Below are 18,298 nucleotides of genomic sequence, written 5' to 3'. Positions count from 1 at the left end.
TTTTTCATACTTCACAGTAATATCTTTCCTTTCCATCGCATCTCTCAGTTTAATGGCTTCTTCATATCACATATGGTTTGTTAACTATGTGAGAGTAGATTGCTATTTAATATTTTCATTGTGCGTGTACGTGCTGCATACTCATGCTCAATTTCGATATGGCAGTGAATGGAAACATTGATTGCTTTTTCTGTGTGTATACAATAGCTTACATTGCTAGGACAGAAATAGCCTCCATATACATCTGGACGGCATGCTTCCTCTGAAAGCTGGTTACTAAGACTTGAAACAGAAAGTTCGGTGCTCTTAGCAAATAGTTGATGGCGTAATATCAGTGACGTGGCAAGTTCTTTATGTGACTTTTGCAACTGTCAATGTTTTTCCATCAATTTCAGTAGTGTCTTTTGTCTGACTTTAAACTCCTTATCTCAATACACACAGATATCTACTTCTGTTGTGCTTTCCAAATCCAAGGGTGATTAAGGTGTGTTGTTGTTTATGTAAATTTCCTTTGGTTGTGCAAATTTTTCAGATTCAACTTATATAATCTGGAATTTATGCACAGGACCCGTTTCAAAAACAATTTCCAGTATCAACAGAGAAATGACATATTCTAGAAATATTTCCCACTAAAGATGGGAGGTTTGATATAGACATGACTATAGTGAATCAGAAGTTTAACATTTAAGAAGTTGGAAACACAGAAGACTTGACTAAGAGTAATCCTGGTGTGAATAGTAAAACATATTGTATGTGTGTTGTGCTTCATGAACTGTTGCTGGTTGTCTACGTGCTGTCTGAACAAATAGAGGACACTTTCATGTATTAATCAAAATCTGTGCTTGAAATTATCACAACATGATTCTGACATTGAATACACTTCTCTAATGGTTTTTGCATATATAAATGCTAAGGCTTATCCATTTTTCCTGAATAACATAATGTTGTCTATATTCTCCCGATCATGACCTTTAGTTGTTTTGAAGCATATTGGTAGCGGGTAAGATCTAAAGATTTTCCCTTTGTGATGGTGCTTGGAGCTCTAGAATTTGCCAAAATTTAGAGTCCCATCACTTGTCACCAAGGTAGATCATCTGGCGTGCTCACCAATCACCTATGAAGATTTGGAAATTCACTTTTCTCATTCATGTGACCTAGAATCTCATGCCCATCCTGTCACCATAATGTTTCAAGGAAGAACTCAAGTCAAACAAAAGTTACATCTACAAATAAGCATTAATAGTTTCAATTATGCAAGTGTGCTTACTCCATACTGGAGCACAAAATGATATATAGCCTTCTCGTCATTTAATCAACATTAGAAAAGAACAGAACTAGCAACATATATGTATTCCTAACCATTGTAAAATCAAGGAATCTCAAAATCATGGTTCACAATTTTTCAATTCAAATCCAAAAATTGATAACAAAATATTAACTACCATTTTATATAAACAGAAATGTTATTGCATAAAGTATAATGCTGAAAACATGCAACTAAAAAAATAACTAGTTACGATCAAGATTTAGATCACATTGCATCAAGAGAAGTGGAAATTGGTATGCACTATGCAAGTGTAGGCATCTTGACCTAGTGTAAGTCTCACTCCCCTCCCTACCTTGGATAAGGCACATGTACATCATTTTGCTCCTTCCATCTAAGCATCCTAGTGTTAGAGTGTTGACTAGTTAGCTGCCGAGGTTGTGGACACTTTCCAATCAACCTATCTTACAATTACTAACACTCTAACCTCTAGTGATCAGAGCAGCAATCTTGCCACTAATCCTACCCTGGCCAGGGATTTGTAATGGACACTGTGTGCCCGATCACCCACCGCTCGACTTGCCAAATATGATAATTTTCATAGCTCTGATTCATCTTCATGATTTGCAAATTTATCCATTTGTCCATTTCATATAGACCACTTATTGGCTATTCTGGATGATCTCTGGTGTGATTTTTCAGCTTAAGTTTTAAAATGTTCAGTTATGCAAAATAAGTATTCATCTTGTCTCATTCAACTTTATATTTTTGGCTTCCCTAAAAATGTGTTGGGACCAAGGTTTAGTGTCGAACCGAGAACTCTAATACCATATATAACATCCCCTTTTTCGAGGTCTAGCTAACAACTAACATAATATCGAAATAGAGATACTACTTCACATTTATGAGAAGGCAATTATAACAGTTATGTTCATACGAGAGAGCTTAACGGTTACAATCAGTTTAACCAAAATATCATAGCTAACAATTGAAGGCATCATCAATAAATCTAAATAGAGGATTCAAGTTTTCCATACCCTAAATTCTGAAACCGGAATCCACCTAGGGCAACATCTATGAAACCCAGGTTAGTCCACATATACCACTTAGGGCACAAAAATTATACCACTATATTGTAATAAACCAATATCATTTAGGGCAACAAGACCATCAAGTAAGACTATCTCATGCATGCAGTTACGTTTCATGTTCGATTGAAAATCAACTAATTTAACTGATTTCCATTTATGTAGAGAGAGGAAAATTGATTTCTAAGCATTGAAGGAAATAATTATTTAAAAGATAATAACCATCTAACATAATAACCATCTAACATATCTTCAACTCAAGGTTACAAATGTCACAAAAGTAAAATGCCCGTTACCAGAGGATATTGACTCTAGATCATATCTCTAACTTGAGCAAGCCTTGTAGCAGCACCCCTTGTGGTCAAGTAGAAGCACTCAAACAAGGTCAAGTAGCAACACCCTTTGTGGGGAACTAAGGGCTGGGCCCCCAACAAGAGTCAAGGGGCATAGCTCCCAACGAGATAAACAGCCCACTAATTGGGCAAAGGCACAGAATCCCTCAAACATTCCAGACCAAAGAACCACTAGAAAGCACATATAAGGCCTCCAAAACCTCAAAAACCTTCATTACAAATATTATCATCTTTCTTTGTTTTCAGTTGGAATTTCAACTAAACGCCACAAGAGACTCTTAGGTGTCTCTAGGACAGTCAGGGGACTCCTGTGAGTCTTCGTGATGACCCTTTGTCCCTAAGATTCCCAACTTCTCAGTGGTATCTTGACCACAGTGGCGGTGGTGGTACAGTCGGTGGGCATTTCCCAAGTGCCCACAAAAAAGCACTTGCTGTTTCATTTCTAACTAAGCCCTACACACAGGTTCCTAGATACAAAAATAGTGTCACTCACATCAGAATTCTAACTCTAGACAACAGCCCAAGAAACATAACATTGGTTAGAACAAAAAAGGATTGGAGAGAAATTACCAACATGATGTTGGTTAGATATATAGTGTGGGTACAGACAAGCCATTTCTTAGAATAAGAGCAAAGAGGTACTTGGAGATGTCAAAAAGAAGGAAAAACAAAACAAAAGAAACTATATGTAGGGAACAGTATTTGAATGGATGTCAAGCCTCATTTCATTTAACTATTAGCAAGCAGGCAGTGGTAAAAGACACTTAAAGAAAAGATAAGTTGGAAAAATACCATGATGTATGTCCACCGTGAACAAAAACTGACATTTAAAACACGAATGAGAATCCACCCCTGCATTTGCACTAATAAAATGAATATATAAAACTGAAAATTAGAGAACCAACATTTAGACTATGGACTATTGTAACCCTGTTTACAGCTTACTTCGTCACTTATAATCCTTGTTACTCAAGCTCAGACTGAAGAAATTGCTCCTTAATCTTCCTCCTCCCACATTCACAATTGTTTGGTGCATTTGTACAGTAAAATGCTGAATTCTATGGTTAAAAGTTAAAACTGTCACCAGATGCCTTTTAAAGTTTGAATTTTTTGGTGCTACATTTCAATTTTTTGTTTACTTTTGGGTGATCTGAGGAGGTACAGACAGGACAACTCCTTTCATGTGAGATGTCTCCAACATAGTTGGCATAATCGCCGAGTTTTTGGGACCGGCAAGTCTTTCCCAGATTTAATCGCGACTCAGCTAGAGAAAATATTGCCGAGTTTTTGCAAAAAATCGGCGAGTTTTTCAGAATAACTCTTTTTTTAGTATTATTACTATTTTTAAATTTATTTATTTTTGTTAAAAACAAAAAGAAAAAAGCCTATATATATTATGTAAAATAGAGAATTACAGTATGCTAGTAGAGCTGGGAAGAGGAAGATGTGATTGTAATGATGTATTTACTCTTAGCTTGACGCAATCTATTTACTATTATGCTTCCCGCCATCAGCATTCCGCATGAGAATGTGATTTTGTACCCACTATATATATATATATATATATATATATATATATATATATATATATATATATATATATATAAACTCTGCTTGTTTCTTTTGTGCTCTCTTTAATTAACTCATTAGATGCGGAATTTGCAAAAAAATGTATTTTGAATTAAATTTTAGTGGTTTTTTTAAGTTCCCGAGTTTTCCCAAGTTTTTTTTTTTTTAAATGGCCGACTTTTTTCCCAAATAAACTATGGTCTCCAGTAATGTGTTCCGATTTCAGAAATGCATCCTGGGCCAAAATATTGGGTGTGAGCATATTCATGACAATGGCCATATATCTGAAGTTTATTTTGGTCTTATTTAGAATTTCCTGCTGAATTTTAAACAAAACATGAAAACCAATGCATCTTATTATGTTGATTATTTAAGACTCAAATATTGCACAAATCTCACTTTTCTTCTATATCACACACTCACTTTAGTGTCTATCCCCCTTAGTAATGTTTAGAACTTATTTTCTTTGTTTCCAAAGTCTGTATGCCCTTAATGATTTGTTAAATAGTGTTGCCAGGACTGCTGCTACATTAGAAACCTGTTACCCTTTGTCTGAAGTGCTCTATCCACACACACACAAGTATGACCTCCATTAGTCTCCTTGCACATTGCTCCATCACAAGCTCTTGTCCAGTGCAAATCTCGAAGTAACTTGTCTTCCAAAACCCAAAGGTATTACTCAATATGTTTTTCTAATGGCAATTTGGTGGGTACTGGTATATAAAAACATATTTCAAACTTTATTGACAGATTCTCTCATGCTCTCACTCTCTCAGGTTTCCCTTGCTCTCTGTATTCAGTACTGAAATTACATATCTCACACCCCGACCACCAGACCTGCAAAATCTTCATTGCCATATCCCTCTACTGCAAACGTCTCATTTTCTCCTACAAGTTTATCTCTGGGCAAACCCTTAAGTCGCCACAACCATAATGTTCCCCCACTCACTATCACACACTACATTATATAGGATGTCCTAGGTTTCTATTCCTGCAATACATCGAACAACATAAACCATATCCACAGCAGTGAAATATATCTGATTGCTATCAGAGTATTATCATCATGTGGAAGAGCAGCATCCCAACATCACTAGGATGGATACATAGACATCAGCAGATCCAACCATCAGACATTCGCACCTCAACATACAGATATCTGATTTTGCAAGCATACTGCTATTCATATATCAGTCATAGCGATGGCTATAGTCTGCTACTCTCAACGTGGATAATAAATAGAAGATCATGGTGCAGGGTTCTTTGAACTGTATCTGAATTGTAATTGTTCTCTGATTTGTCAGTCTATCATTGCACACTTTGTCTATTTTATTTCTGTATATGTGCTTGGGATATTTCAAAGACTAGGACGTCAAGATCTCACTAAAACTTACAACTCTGGCATCCTAAAGAAAACAGGTATTAGGTCATAAAGAACCCAACACCCACAATATGAAAGGGTCTATGTCAAAATATCAACAAATTCTTACCTGATGTTGAGGAAGGAAAACACATTAGGATTCTGGTCAGACTCAGACATCTCCATACACAGAGGACTGCATCAAGCGGTTGGCAACATTATTATCCCAACGACCAATTGACAAAAGGCACGGATTTCCAATGATACTCGATAACCTTCCAACACTGATGACCAAGGAATGAACAAACAGGTTCTGAGCAAGGCTATAACCCCGTGGATAATGAACTGGAGATCAGAAAAAGGCAAGGTTGGAGAAGGTCATAGGTAAGCAACATCGATCAAGAGACAAACGACTAAGGCATAGTGAATAGGCCACAACCGAGACCATTTAGACATTTCTTGTGGAGTTCCTGGTGATGCAATAACCCGCGATAGGGTTTAGCATGAGGATCCTAGATAACTCAAAAACTCAAACAAGAGGAAGAAGTCGGAACTATCATTAGTGAGATAGTGCAAAAGAGAGTGAAAGGCTGTGAAACACGGCCATTTTCAAATTTCTGTTTTGTTCTTATTTTTAAGGAGTTGGCATTTTTTGGGCTATGTAACTGGGTACTCTGGTTAGACCCACCAAACACAACTGCATCAAATCTCATCAGAGCACGATTTTCTAACTAGGGATGAGTGTCCTCGAAAAGTTTGAGGAATGAGAGTATGTCAGATATCCTTCAACTGGAATTAAAGTTGGGTAGAAGCTGCAAGGGCATAATTCACAATGGAAGTGAGTAGAGGTAGCATAGAGATGCATCTTCCAAGGTTCCTGTTGGGTAGAGGATAACTATATAAGAGAGTGACTTTTGTTGCCAGTGCGAAAGCAGATCAATAATACTGAAAGAATTGAAATGAACCGAGTGTGTGTGTGGTGAAAATGGAAAAGAGAAAAAGCATAAGATTGGTTGTGAAAAAGGCATTAGGGAATTTAATCCTCGTCATTAGAGAGAGAGAAAGTACAAGGCTTGAATTGATGATGAGTATTCTGAAAGGTTTGAAGGAGATTAGAGCATTAGAGGCCAAGAGAAGGGAATAAAAGGAGAATATAGGTAAGGCGAAGTCCTATATTTCTTTTGATACAAGTTCATTTATAGATGGACCTGTGTGTACAAGAGATAGAGGAGTTTCGGAGGAATGTCCTTAAGCAACTCAAGAAATGGAAAATGAAGTTGCAGTTGAAGATGTGAAAGAGGTTGCAACAGAAGTAAAGGACGAGCAGAAAGATAATGTCACAAAAACAATTAAATGTCACTTAGAGGACATAAAGGTGATGAAGAGCCTAGAGATATTGGTTGTGAAGCAAGGTGAAGTAGAGTTTAAGGAGACAGAAAAGGCAGTGTAACACGGGGACGCGTCCCCCCCAAAAATCTGGGCCGTCTCGGAGACGGGGACGTCCCTGGGACGGGGGGACGGCGTCTCGGCGTTTCGGGCGGCGCCACTCAAAGCGCCACCGCCGCCAGAGACGGCGAGATGTCTCCAAGACAGGGAGACGTCTCCGAGACGGGTGCGGGGGGACGGCAAGGAGTCTCCTTCGTTGTGGGGGGACGCCTAGACGTCTCCCGTGGCAAGCAAAAAAGACACATAAAAAAACAAAAAGTTGAATGCATTTTTAAAATGTTTTAATGTTTTTTATTTATTGTATTGGATTGTGGGGCCCATCCATTCCTCCTCCTTTGTTTAAAACCCTTCTATTCTTCATTTTGATTCACATTTGCATTTCTCATTTTTTGCAACAGCAAGAAGAAGAAGAGTGAAGAGCTGAGATAAGGGTTTGTGCAAGAGTGAAGAGAGTGTTTGCAAGTGAAAAAGGAGAGCTTAGGAGCAAGAAGAAGAAGAGGAGGGTGGTTCTAGGTTCCGGTTCACCGAATCTTGTTGAAGTTTTTAAAGCAAAAGGTAGGGTTTCTAACTTTCTCAAGAATTTGTATGATTTTGAAATGCATGTTTATGAATGTTTTTGTTTGTTTAGACGACCTTTGTTATCATTGGACTCTTTGAAATATCTATTTCGGATTGTTTAAACCGACGACTTCCACTCTGTTCGAACTATATTCAAAGAATTTAAAACAAAAATTTAAAAGAATTTTAAAAATATTAAAAAAAAATAGTATAAAACGAAAATTGACTTCCAATGGTTCCGTAGGATTTGGGCTTTTCTGAGCCGATTTCAGTATGTAAGAATTAACAAAAAAAGTTAAAATTTTTTAACTTTTTTTGTTAATTCTTACATACTGAAATCGGCTCAGAAAAGCCCAAATCCTACGGAACCATTGGAAGTCAATTTTCGTTTTAAATTTTTTTTTTTTTTTTTTTTTAATAAATTTTTTCCAATATAGTTCTAAGAGAGTGGAAGTCGTCGGTTATGATTATCATTTATAAATTATAAATTTCAATAATTTAGCTTTATTAATTTTTGTTTTTTCATTTTGTGAAATGCAGTGTCACAATGAATACTCATAGTGATGATGAGATGGAATTTCATTCAAATAGTGGCAGTGAATCAGAATATGAGCCTGAGCCTGAGGTTGGGGTTGAGGATGATGATAACACTGTTGAGAGGGGTGACCATGAGAGTGACATTGCGATTCCGGTTGGGCCAAATCAGCAAGGGGCCCAAACTAGTTCCACTTCCATGGGTACTGGTTTTATACTATCTGGTACTCCATCTACTGATTGCCCCTCCCCAGCTTTGGCATAGTGGGCTAAGGGTAAGTTTGATCCAAAATCTCCTTTAAAACAATTTGCCACTAGAATAACAAGCGGACAAGGAACAGGTGGCACAAGAAAGTGGAGATGCAATATTTGTGGTGAAGATTGGTATGGTAGCATCACTAGAGTGAATGCACATTTCCTCTTTTGGACAGGTAAAGGTGTCCAACCATGTAAGTTTTTGGGTAAATCCACAAACTTGAAGATTAGAATTGAATTCAACAAGCTTTGGGGAGTTCCAGAGGACTTGGGCCTTCCAGTGCCTACTACTTTGGCTGGTAGGCAACAGATTCAGACTATACAGGAGGTGCATGAGCAACAAATACAGGGGCAACAACACCGACGCATGTCTTCTTCTAGACCACAGCATAGAGCTTCATCTACTTCATTGCCAGGGGCAGCCTCCATACCTTCCTCTACTTATAGCTCTATAGGTGTAGCAGCAGCTGAGACGAGCAAGGGGAAACGCAGGGCACAGTCTAGTGACAACAACCCTATAGCAAAATTGTTTGCAGCCCAAACGAGAGAGAAGTTAGATGCATACATTGGGAGAATGTTATTTGCCAATGGCGTTCCACTTCACATTGCTCGGTCTCCTTATTTTAAGGAGGCATTTCAGAAAGTAGCGAAGGCGGGATTACCATCATATGTGCCACCAGGTGAGCACAAATTGAGGACTAAAATCTTGGATGATGAGTATGCCAAGATTGGTGAGTCCATGGAGACCATGAGGGCTGTTTGGGAGGAATCGGGGTGTAGCGTTGTCATGGATGGGTGGACGGACATTAGACACCGTCCACTCATCAATGTCATAGTCACATGTACAAAGGCCCCATTCTTTCTTAGGGCGGTTGATTGCTCGGGGCATCGAAAAGATGCTGATTTTAAGTTTCAGATTCTTCGGGAAGCCATTGAGGAGATTGGGCCACAAAATGTGGTCCAAGTAGTGACAGATGCAGCTCATGTGTGCAGAGCTGCAGGGAGGCTTATTGAGGCCACATATCAGCATATTTGGTGGACTCCTTGTTGTGTGCATGCTATGAACAATGCTCTAAAGGACATGGGGAAGATTAGTTGGATAAAGGGAGTGGTGAGTGATGCTAGAGATGTGCAAATGTATATCTGCAACCACCACACCTCACATGCACTATTTAGGAGCTTCGCCAACAAGGAGTTCTTGAAGCCAGTTGAGACACGATATGCATCCTATTTCATTCTCTTGGAGAGAATGCTTGATTTGCAGGAGCCACTGCAACTAATGGTTATGACAAATGAATGGAATAGGTGAGATGGTTCCAGGTCAGAGCAGGGGATAAGGGTGAAGGATATAGTTAAGAGTGATGTATTTTGGAGCGATGCAAAATACATTGTTTCTATTATTAGGCCAGTCTTTGAGGTGATCAGGTATGGAGATGGGGATGCACCCACACTTGGAGAGGTGTATGAGTGCATTGATTCTATGCTTGGGCAGATGAGGGTAGTTGTGCGAGAGAAGGACCCCACATTAGCCTTCTACAATGATCACATTCGGCCTATTATTCAGCGTAGATGGGACAAACTTAACACACCCTTACACATGGCTGCATATGCATTGAATCCGAGGTGGTACATGACTAGCCCTGGTAGAGTTACACCACTTCACGATGATGAGGTGATTTATATTATTATTATTATATAACACTTTAAGACTTAGATTCTTATCATTTTATAAATTAAAATCATTTACATTACTAGTATCTTGATTCTTCTATTTGCTAATAATTTGTACTTTTTAAATTTTTTCAGGTGAAGGAAGGGTTCTTCAAGTGCATAGGCAGGATGTATGACCCTGAGACAGCAGCTAAGGTTCGCATTGAGTGGACCAAATTTGCTACTCTTAGGGGTTACAAACAAGCGGCAAAGGCGGATATCAAGACTATGGCACAAGAGGATCCCATTTTGTGGTGGTCAGCTTATGGACCAAAATCTACAACCACCACACTAGCTATTCGTTTGCTGTCCCAGGTACTTAGTTCCTCAACTTTTAACTTTTCATTGTTTATTGTTCAATGATCATTGTTCAACTTCTAATTCCCGGGTCTTACATTAGCCAATTATTTTTCATCTCAGGTTTCTAGTTCCTCAGCTTCTGAGAGGAATTGGTCTACATATAGCTTCATCCACTCTCTTAAGAGGAATAGACTTACCTCTCAAAGAGCAGAGAAGCTAGTGGCTGTACACAGTGTGTTGCGTATCAATGACCGCACCACAAGTGTGTACAAGGAAAGCCCAGCATCACGATGGGATGTAGAGCCTGAGGAGCCATCGCAGATTGATGAGGAGGATGCTTTAGATCCAACCACAGGGCTAGTTGGTGTTCCCTTTTCAGCTCTTGATCTTGGAGAGACTGATAGTTCCAATGGTGATGAGTTTCAACCTCCAGGGGATGATCATTGATCATTGATCATTGATTTGGCATTTTGATTTGGACTCTTGGAGACTTGTAGTTTTTGTTTGCATTATATACTTATTTTGATATCATGGTTCATGGTACATGATACTTAATTGTAATCATCTTTATGTCATGAGTCATGACTCATATGATCATTGATTACTATTAGATAGTAGAATCTAGATACTCATACTATTGATCTGAAGACTGATATATAGACTAATATTTATTATTTCGAATATTTTTTGATGTTCAATGTTCATTGTTTGTTTGTTATAACTTATTTGATCATTAATCATGACGTTCTAGTTGAAAACTTCAGTGCAATGTTCAATGTTTTTTACATCTATGTATCTTATATTGTATAATTGTAGTGCATCTTTTCATAACTAGCATTTTAAGTATCATATGTATAGTACATACACCCCTGCTCCCTTCGCCACCCCCCCATCCCCTGCCGCCGTCCCCTCGCCGTCCCCAAATCAAGGTCCCTCTGTCCCCCCGTCTCGGAAACTTGTCCCCCCGTCTCCTAGGGCGGTGTAACTATGAGAAAAGGTTACAGCAAATGGGAATGTCAAAGATGTTGTAGCATAGGATGGAGAGGTGCATGCACAATAAGAAGTGAGTGTAAAAGAGGATGTTGAGCACCTTTGATGGATGAGGTCAAATTTTGACCAGTTTAGTCCCACGAGAGCAAAGGAGAGAACATTACATTTGATGGCAGAGGATGGACTATGGTATGCTTGAATCCCACAAGGAGAAGAGTTGAGAGAGGTGAGATGAGGAAGAGAGTTGTGAGAAAACGTGTTTGGAGGAGGAGATTGAGATATGGTGGGCGTAAATCCACGAGAGAGAAGAGGAATGAAAATCACACTCTGTCAAGGAGGAGGATCCATGTCTCAACAAAATGCTAGAAGAAGAAAACAATGAAAGTTTTTAATGCGTCTACTTTAAGCAGCGAATTTTGTTGCAGCTGGTTTACAACCTAGAAGGGTAGTTCTACTACTCAACTTCATTTTGTGAGCTATACTCACAAATTTCCTACTCAAAAGTGTCTGATGCAAGAGCATTCAAATGCACGGCCGATCAACATCAATTAAAAAAAATCAAGTTGGGTTTTCCTATTTTAGTTTAATTTTCTCTGGTTTTGATGATGTTTGCCAGCTCTTGCTTTCAAAAGGAAATTTCATCCAGTATTAACGGCATCATTGTTTGGAAGGGATTTCATCAAAAATTATAAAGATCAAAGTCAGTTTGCAAGGCTTGATGATCATTTCAAAGATGTCTCTAAACAAAGGATTTGGCAAAACCATGTCAATCAAGCCTCAAATTTCAGGATCTCAATAAAACTTATAACCCCAACATCCTGAAGAAAATGAGCAAAAGGGCACAAAGAATCTCAATACCCCAATCTGTGAGGGTGAACATTAGGCTTTTTGCTAGACCCTTACCTCGATGATGGGGAAGAAAAATAAGGGTTTCAATCAGTCGAACCTTGACACCCCTATACACGGAGGGTTGAATTGAGCATTCAGCAATAACGTTAACCCAATGACCAATGGGAAAAAGGCATGGATTTTCAGTCTTCCCAGATAGAAAACAGCCTACTCACATGTAGATATGCTTCGATTTCCCAAGAGATGACATTGCACTGATGGCCAATGCATGTATATAAAAGGTCTGAGCAAAACCCAAACCCCTGTCAATGAACAATTGGAGATCAGATGAGGACAAAGGCTGGAGTTCCTAGCAAAATAAGCTGACTCGGAGACGAAGGACTAAAGCATAGCAAAAGAGGCCCCTGGGAAGGCCACAAACAGTGCTCTTTTGGAGTTCCTACAAATGCAAGAATCCCCAATTAAGTATTTGACACAAGGTTCCTAGAGAACCCAAAATCTCCAACAAGACAAGCAAGTTGAAACTATCATCAGTTCCTAGAACAAAACTCTCCTACAAGTTCCTACCATTGTTTGAACTTCAAATTTAAAGGGAAAAAGGCAGAAATGAAAATCACTGACATGGAGTTCCTAACCGGTTCTGATGCTATAGTAAGTGATTTGAAAGACTCCCAAAGACAATATGTGGCAGATTTTGACAAAATTGTTATAGAAACAGCTAAAACTTCTCCCAACAATTGCACTACCAATGAGAAAGTATAAAAGAAAAGACATACGTCAAGGCGATTAATCGAAAGACCACTATCCAGTTCCTAATCGATTGTTAATGGTTCAACTTCCTGTTAGAAGAAAAATGAAGTTGAAGAAGTGTCATGATGTCATTGGCCAATTGAGAAGACAATTTGGCTAACATCAAGAAGGCTTTTCGGAAGCCGAGAGGAGTTTGAGGAGTGGCATAGACAAAAAGGGGTAACTGCCTCAGGATATAATGAGGGTGGGTTAGAGATACCAGGAGAGAAAAAGGCCATAAACATATAGTCACTTGTGAATGTAAAATCTGAATATACCCGTAATTTCTAAAGCAAGTTAAAAGTGAATAAATTTCTGCTTAGTTGTTATTATTTTATGGTGTTGGCATTGTTTGGGTTGCATGGCTAGGCAGTCAAGTAAGACTTCCTAGCCACAACTCCATCACTCTTCCCTTGATTCTTGAATATACAATATACTTCATGGACTTGTGACCTTTTTATGAGGCACACTCCCACACAACTGGACTTTGTTTTAAAGATCAATCAAAATTTAGCTTCATCATTCCAGGGGAACGTTTGTTCCATTTTTGCCAATTCCCTAATGAGCTTCTTGTCTCTTATCCCATTAAAGGGAAAAAGTTTAGGGTGGAGTTAGAAAAGAGCTCAAGTGTACAAGTGGGTGGACTTGGTTCCATCAGAGAGTGATCCAAGCAGTTCATGGTGATACGTTTGAACCCTACCTTAAAGAAGATGTCCCAATGGCCATAGTGAGGTGCCTAGGAGCTAATATCATCAACTATACTCAGCACTACTATTCATGTTAGTGGAAAAATAGCTTTGATTTTAGTCACTGGTTGGCAGAAATTTGTTTGTAGAAATAAAGTGTAGTCGTATGATTAATTAAGTGGTTTACAAATATGCAATGAAATTTAAAAGCATGCATCTCCATTCTTTCTCTGGTTTGTCACACATCTTATGCTCTACAAGCTTTGCATTCATCCAACTGTATAGACTTACAATACTAGCTAGTTGGAGAAATTATTTTTCTATACCAACTTCGTCCCTTCAATGGCAAGGAATTTTACATCCAACAACAGTGTTCTAAAGAGTTTTTAACCTCCTTCGAGTTTCTACATTTTCACTCATTTGCTTCTTTTGAGAGCAACTAATTTTGATAATACTTCTAGGGAAATAAAAAATTTCATTCTCAGTTCAATAAATTAAAATTATCTTTATACATATTGACAAGACATCTATAATAAGGTTTAGAAATACTACAGAGTGTGCCTGATCTGTATAAGAAGTTTTTGGGTTAATTATATTAGGGTTTGTAGCTCTCAGCACTGTGCATCCAGCTTCCAAACCCATCTTTGGGCATGAAATATTACCTATCTTTCTTTCTAGAATTCAGCAACATAATGAGCTTCCAGAAGCATTCATTGTTAATCCATCCTTTACTGACAGTGGTTTATTTCAGTGTGCTTGACAAAGTCTATATCAGATATGTATTCATCTGTCAAGAAAAAAAAATGATGCTATTGTCTTACTTTTTTATATGTCAGCCTTAACCCTCCCATTATCAATCTACAGGCATGCTAATGCACTGCAATCTAGAGAAATAATTTACCAAAGAAAAGGCCTGTAACAAAAATAAAATTTCTCTCAAATGAAGTTTCATGGAGAATTAAAAAAAACTTTTAGGCATTGAAATACATCGTAGCAGTGTGTCTGGCTACAAATATGCTGCAAGAATATCATATATAATAAACTGAGACAACTCAACCTTTAGAAGAAAAAAACATAACATCAAATCTAAAGAGATCACCTGTGTATCATATGTGCCAACTCTTTGTCTAGGTATGCAAAGATCATAAGCCAAGAAGGGACGTCCTGATAAATCCTACATTCAGATAATGAGAAGGGCAACTCAACATTGTGTATATTGATTGACAGATACTGAATATTTATTAACAGATATCCAAGTTACTAAGGGCAAAACAAGTTAGAAACCCACAATAAGAATCTGTACATCTATGACGGCAATAAACTTCCAGCCAAATAACAATTTGACCAAATTAAAGCGGCTATTTATTTCCGCAGAACCAACTGTATTTACAATAAGACACTTCAATTGCATGACCCTTAGTGTAAGATAATTGGCAATAAGTGGCAATAAGTGGCAATTTTCTTGTTTCTTGTTTCTGTCATGAACTTTTTAGTTTAATTATTTATACAAGAAATAAAGCTGCAATCTCCTTACATCCTTCTATTATTGTATGTTACAGGTCGTAGCATCATTATCACTGTCACAATGAGCAACAACAGAACGAGTGAGGATGAGAGGGTTGAAATTGGAAGTGAAAATGACTCATCTGATGAAACCAGCAGAGAAGTGGGTGGTGAGGGAAATCAAACTGAAACAAGCTCTACTTGGAGTGGAAATTTCAGCTGCTCTTCTGAAATCCTCAAAAAATGTGCCATGGGCCTCTTTGACTCAAAATCACCATTAAGAAATTTTGCAACTAAGGTACCAGAAAAGCTTGGGACAGCTGAGGGAACTAGAAAGTAGAAGTTCAACTTGTGTAATGAAGAAAGGTTTTGCAGTATTACGAGAACTAATGCTTATTTCCTTCTTGTTTGAGGCAAAGGTGAACAAATATAAAAAGAGGTGAATAAGAAGTTGAACTACAGGGCTGAAATATTAAAATTATGGAGTTGCAATGAGGGTAAGGCGCCCATATCATGCACTTTACCACATAGAAATGGAGCTGATTGGATTTCTGCAGTTTCTTCTTCTATTTTGCAAACTCAAAGGCTACAAATACCATCCAGTTCAGGGGTAGAAGATGCTACGGGAAAATGTAAGATGGCTAGCCCATCTTCACAACCATTGGCAGATCTATTTAATGTGCAAGAAAAGGATGAGGCAGATGATGTCATTGGCAAATTCTTCTTTGCAAACGGCATTCTATTCCACGTGTCCCGCTCTCATTATTGTAAGGAATCTGTGGCAAAGATAATGGGCCGGACCTTCATATGTATCACCTAGTGGACGAGATTGAGGACAACAATCTTGGATCAAACTATTCCAAGATTAATATTTTGATGGAGAAGATGAAGAAAACCTAGGTCACAAGTGGTTGCAACATAGTCGCGGATAGGTGGACAGACATTAAGCATCGTCCACTGATCAATATCATGGTTACCTCTACAACAGGTCCTTATTTCCTTAGAGCTACTGATTGTTCAGAGCATAGCAAGGATGTTCATTTTCAGTTTCAGATCCTGAACGATGCTATAGAGGAAATCGGGCCTCAAATTGATGCAGGTAGTACTAGTAACAGATGCAGCCCATGTGTGTAGAGCAACAGAGAAGATGATTGAGGCCGTCTATAGACATATTTGGTGGACTCCTTGTTGGGTGCATGCCATGAGTAATGTAGTCATACAAAACCAGCAGCCCTCTCCTGATGCTCTTAAGTGACAAAAAGATGCAACTCAGTTTGGAGACATTTCATAGCAATAAAAGTGCCCCGGCTCATACTACGCTACCCAGAAATTCAGAACGCAATCCCCTATAATTATTAGCTGCTGTTTACAGCTGAATAGTGGCTGCCTGAACTCCCAAACTCTGACCTCTAAAGGCAGCGATCTGCACAAAAAAACACCCACTGTACTCTGCAAATTGTTTCTGAGATGAAACGCTTGTTTTGTCTTCCAATTCAAACACCATATAAGCACAATGATAACTCTGATTTAAACCACCCTCTAGCACAATTCAACAGTATAGTTTCAATCAATTCAAAGTGCACCAGATTCTGAAGAATTCATCATTCTTCCAGCCTTCAAATGCTGAAACCCTTGGCTCAACACTAAAAAATACTAATTAACCTAACAACAATGATTACAAATGATTCCTAACTTGCTTGCAAGGTCTCAATCAAAGTGAAAGGTCTCTCTAAACCCTACTTGTTTTGATATAATGAAATTGTATCCTAGCAGAAATTTTGGGTACTCATAACTTGGGGACACTACAGGCAGTTTGAGCATGTTCCTACTAGCTTGAAGGAAATTATGATGAATAAATTGCCCCAAAACAATGGTCTAGTCCTGGTTAGATTTTCTTGCCACTTGTCCCTTGGTTACTATTGACACAAAAGCTTGCACCCTAGCCTGAGGGAATACTTCTCAGGCAGCCTCGTGTAACATGGAAACAATCTCGAAAGTGTGGGACTTTGCAACTTGAGATTGAGTCTCCGGATAAGGCTGGTTTCCTTTACTATCAAGATGCACCTAACTGATTCTTGAGAGGAAAAGGGAGAAGGAATGCATGTAAGAAAAGTTACCTAATCTAATCTAGAGAGTGATGCACCAAATAGTATATGGGTCTACTTCTTTTCCAATGAATGCACTAGAACTTAAGAGATTTCTCAAAATATACTATTACCTACACCTTTTCAATCTCAATATCCTAGATAAGCCAAAAGATAACACAATCAGAGAAGGAATACAATGGATTCACTTGATCTAATTAGTCACCAAGTATGAACATGATCATATGGTATTTCAACTGTCAAAATACATTCAGCAAGTGAGGCCACAGGAGTGTACACACACTTGGCTAACAGAGAATGGATACAACTAAGAAGATCTCTATTGAGCATAGGCAAAACTACAGAAGAACTCTGAAAATCAGAAAAGAAAGAGCCCTTAAGAAGACAACAAAACTTTCTTTTGTAGTTCAAGCATAGCTCCCCGTTGCTTCACAATTTCATTCATGCATTTAAAACTGTCAAAGGGCGACCAGATGAAATCTAGATGATGGATCTGATCCAGTACACCTTCAAAGGCATGGAAATCATCAACCCTGACTGGGAGAAACCTTGATCTTGACATAAACGGTGCCATTAATGCAAAAAAATCCCTCGAAATGGATAACCAAGAGGCAGGAAGCATGTCTTTCACATTTTTTAGCATGGCCATAACTCGGGAGTTGTTGGGATCAATCGTGGAGATCAGATCGAACAGGAAAGCCATTACTTCTCCCCTAGTTGGCTCAACAAATCAGCAAGTTTGACCGCTTCATCATATAACCCTTGCCACTTTTTAAAACTTAACCGCGATGTCTCATGGAACCGTGGACTTAACTGCGACTAACCGTCAACAAGCACCACTGCTTACTCCCGGGCCCGCAAGGACACGTGTCCTCAAGGCACTTGCCCACATTGCCTAAAATCCTCGTAGCTTCAAAATGCGGAAAAGTGCCAATCGTC

At 38.5% G+C, this 18,298-nt stretch overlaps 2 protein-coding genes across 5 annotated transcripts in view; one reads left to right on the top strand and one right to left on the bottom strand.

Moving 5' to 3' along the window:
* The window catches only part of LOC149569647 (uncharacterized), a 173,751-nt gene that overhangs the window by 110,698 nt on the left and 44,755 nt on the right, over window positions 1-18,298 (bottom strand). For all 4 annotated transcript variants that reach the window (XM_089822369.1, XM_089822371.1, XM_089822370.1 and 1 more), the window contains exon 5: window positions 14,851-14,925. In XM_089822369.1, coding sequence (XP_089678495.1) covers window positions 14,851-14,925 — 75 coding nt within the window. The remainder of the gene's footprint in view (window positions 1-14,850; window positions 14,926-18,298) is intronic.
* On the top strand, window positions 10,267-10,884 carry LOC149569648 (uncharacterized). The gene is made up of 2 exons (XM_089823429.1): window positions 10,267-10,452; window positions 10,558-10,884. The coding sequence occupies exons 1-2, from the start codon at window positions 10,267-10,269 to the stop codon at window positions 10,882-10,884; spliced, it is 513 nt and encodes a 170-aa protein (XP_089679555.1).

This window comes from Cupressus sempervirens, chromosome 3 (assembly GCF_028749045.1).
Source record: "Cupressus sempervirens isolate cs-2001-9-10 chromosome 3, ASM2874904v1, whole genome shotgun sequence".
In the NCBI taxonomy this organism is placed as follows: domain Eukaryota; kingdom Viridiplantae; phylum Streptophyta; class Pinopsida; order Cupressales; family Cupressaceae; genus Cupressus; species Cupressus sempervirens.
Note: the sequence above shows the minus strand (reverse complement) of the source record. Positions and strands in the feature narration are given on the sequence as shown.